Source organism: Cynara cardunculus (genome assembly GCF_001531365.2).
Source record: "Cynara cardunculus var. scolymus isolate 2C chromosome LG 1, CcrdV1, whole genome shotgun sequence".
Classification (NCBI taxonomy): domain Eukaryota; kingdom Viridiplantae; phylum Streptophyta; class Magnoliopsida; order Asterales; family Asteraceae; genus Cynara; species Cynara cardunculus.
The window spans coordinates 23275646-23277361 of NC_037528.1; the positions used below are offsets into that span (position 1 = coordinate 23275646).

Here is a 1716-nt window from a genome sequence, read left to right on the forward strand (position 1 = left end):
TATGTTACAATTTTTGGACATCTTTAATTTATTAAATTATTTTAGACTACTATCGTATTTTAAAGGAAAATTTTGGGCCCCTAATATTTTTGGGCCCTGGGTGTACGCCCGTGCCGCCCTCCCCCGAGACGACCCTGTTGTGGATAACTCAACCTTGGATTCTTACAAGACAAGAAGTTGTGTATGAATCTCTTTAGCCATATGATAGATCTTGTTGCATCTTTTATCGCCTTAGATCCTTAACACCACGGTAACAAGAGCACTATTTTTCCTTCAAGATAAGGGGGATTTTTTCATGAAAGTGAAGAAGATAATATAAAGTGAAAGGAGAGATAACCAAGTGTTTTGGGGATTGGGAGTTGTAGGTCTGGTTAAAAAAGAGAGGAAAACCTTAAGGCGGGGTTTGGTATAGGGACAGAACGTGACAGGATGGGAAAAAACTCATTGTACCATGTTTGTTGCGATATGGGACATGAAAAGAATTCACTGTCCCACGTTTGGTACGACATTGGACAGAGACAAGTTAGGGAAGTGTGGGACAAAAAGTGTGTTTGCTACACTAGAGAGGACAGGACAAAACAGAACAAGGATCCCTGTTTCATGTTTGAGAGGGCTTTTATGTGGAACAACCCTGAATAGAGCGGAACAAAGTGGAACAAGCCTGTTCCACCCTTACCCCATGAAACAAGGTGGAACAAACTTATATTTTATCAATATAACTTCAAAGGAAAACTTAATTCTTGCCTAAACCATAAAATAGGTTACTTTTTTATATATTTTATTCATTATTTAAATTTTATTTATTGTATTTTATGTTTTTGAAACTTTCTAGAGATATATTATGTTATTAAAATTAATTATTATATTATAATTTAATAACTTACATAAATTAATCAAAATATATAAACAAGCATTTTACTTGTTCTATTTTGTCCAGTTATGTCTTATCAAACCCTGAACAATTATTTTGTCTTGTTTTGTCCTGTTTTATCATGTCCGGACACCAAACGCACCCAAATAGGTGGAACAAGATGGAACAAGAAATGAGACAAAAACTAAAATATTACAATTAATCATTGTTTGATGTATAACCTTAATATGGTATTTGCTTTAATGGTCGTCACAGCTAGTCGTTGCCGCCACCAACACTAGTAGCCACTGTCGGCCATCTCCACCCCTCCATAACCATGGTCAACCACCAACCACCACTACCCACCATTGACTAGCTCCATTTTCTCCTCTAACTATAACAACGTCCTCCACCACCTCCGTAACCACCATCAGCCACCGACCACCACCGTTCATCTCCACCACCACTACCACTATGGGCCGCCTCTCCTCCACCATTGGCTACCACTACCACTGCCTACCACAATCACTACCTCAAGTACATCAGCCACAATTACCTTCTCAACATTGTCGACTACCACCGCCACCACTATCCACCACCTTCACATCCTCCACAATCGCCTTCACCACCTCCAACTGCACCACCATTACCACCTTCACCTCCACCTCCACCTCCACCATAACCACCACCACTACCTCCACGACTATTGTCGGCCGCCACCACTACTACTATCTACCATATTTATGTCCACCACAACCACTGTTAGACATTAATCACGACCATCCATCTCTACCACCACCATCTGCTACACCACCACTACCCATCACTACTTCCACCATATTGGCCACAACTACCTCCTTCACCAT

The 1716-nt window shown here is 40.6% G+C and overlaps 1 protein-coding gene across 1 annotated transcript; it reads right to left on the minus strand.

Moving 5' to 3' along the window:
• Positions 1-1240: 1240 nt before the first annotated feature.
• On the minus strand, positions 1241-1716 carry LOC112524705 (glycine-rich protein DOT1-like). Its single transcript, XM_025134695.1, has 3 exons — positions 1681-1716; positions 1450-1582; positions 1241-1362 (listed from the first exon to the last, which is right to left on the minus strand). The coding sequence occupies exons 1-3, from the start codon at positions 1714-1716 to the stop codon at positions 1241-1243; spliced, it is 291 nt and encodes a 96-aa protein (XP_024990463.1).

What these genes read in the sequence shown, in the direction of transcription:
- LOC112524705 (XM_025134695.1), bottom strand. Translation starts at nt 1,716, where the DNA reads ATGGTGAAGGAGGTAGTTGTGGCCAATATGGTGGAA. An exon ending in TTGTGGCCAATATGGTGGAA is followed by an intron (nt 1,583 to 1,680) that starts GTAGTGATGGGT and finishes TAAATATGGTAG; the next exon opens with ATAGTAGTAGTGGTGGCGGC. An exon ending in CGATTGTGGAGGATGTGAAG is followed by an intron (nt 1,363 to 1,449) that starts GTGGTGGATAGT and finishes TGTGGTAGGCAG; the next exon opens with TGGTAGTGGTAGCCAATGGT.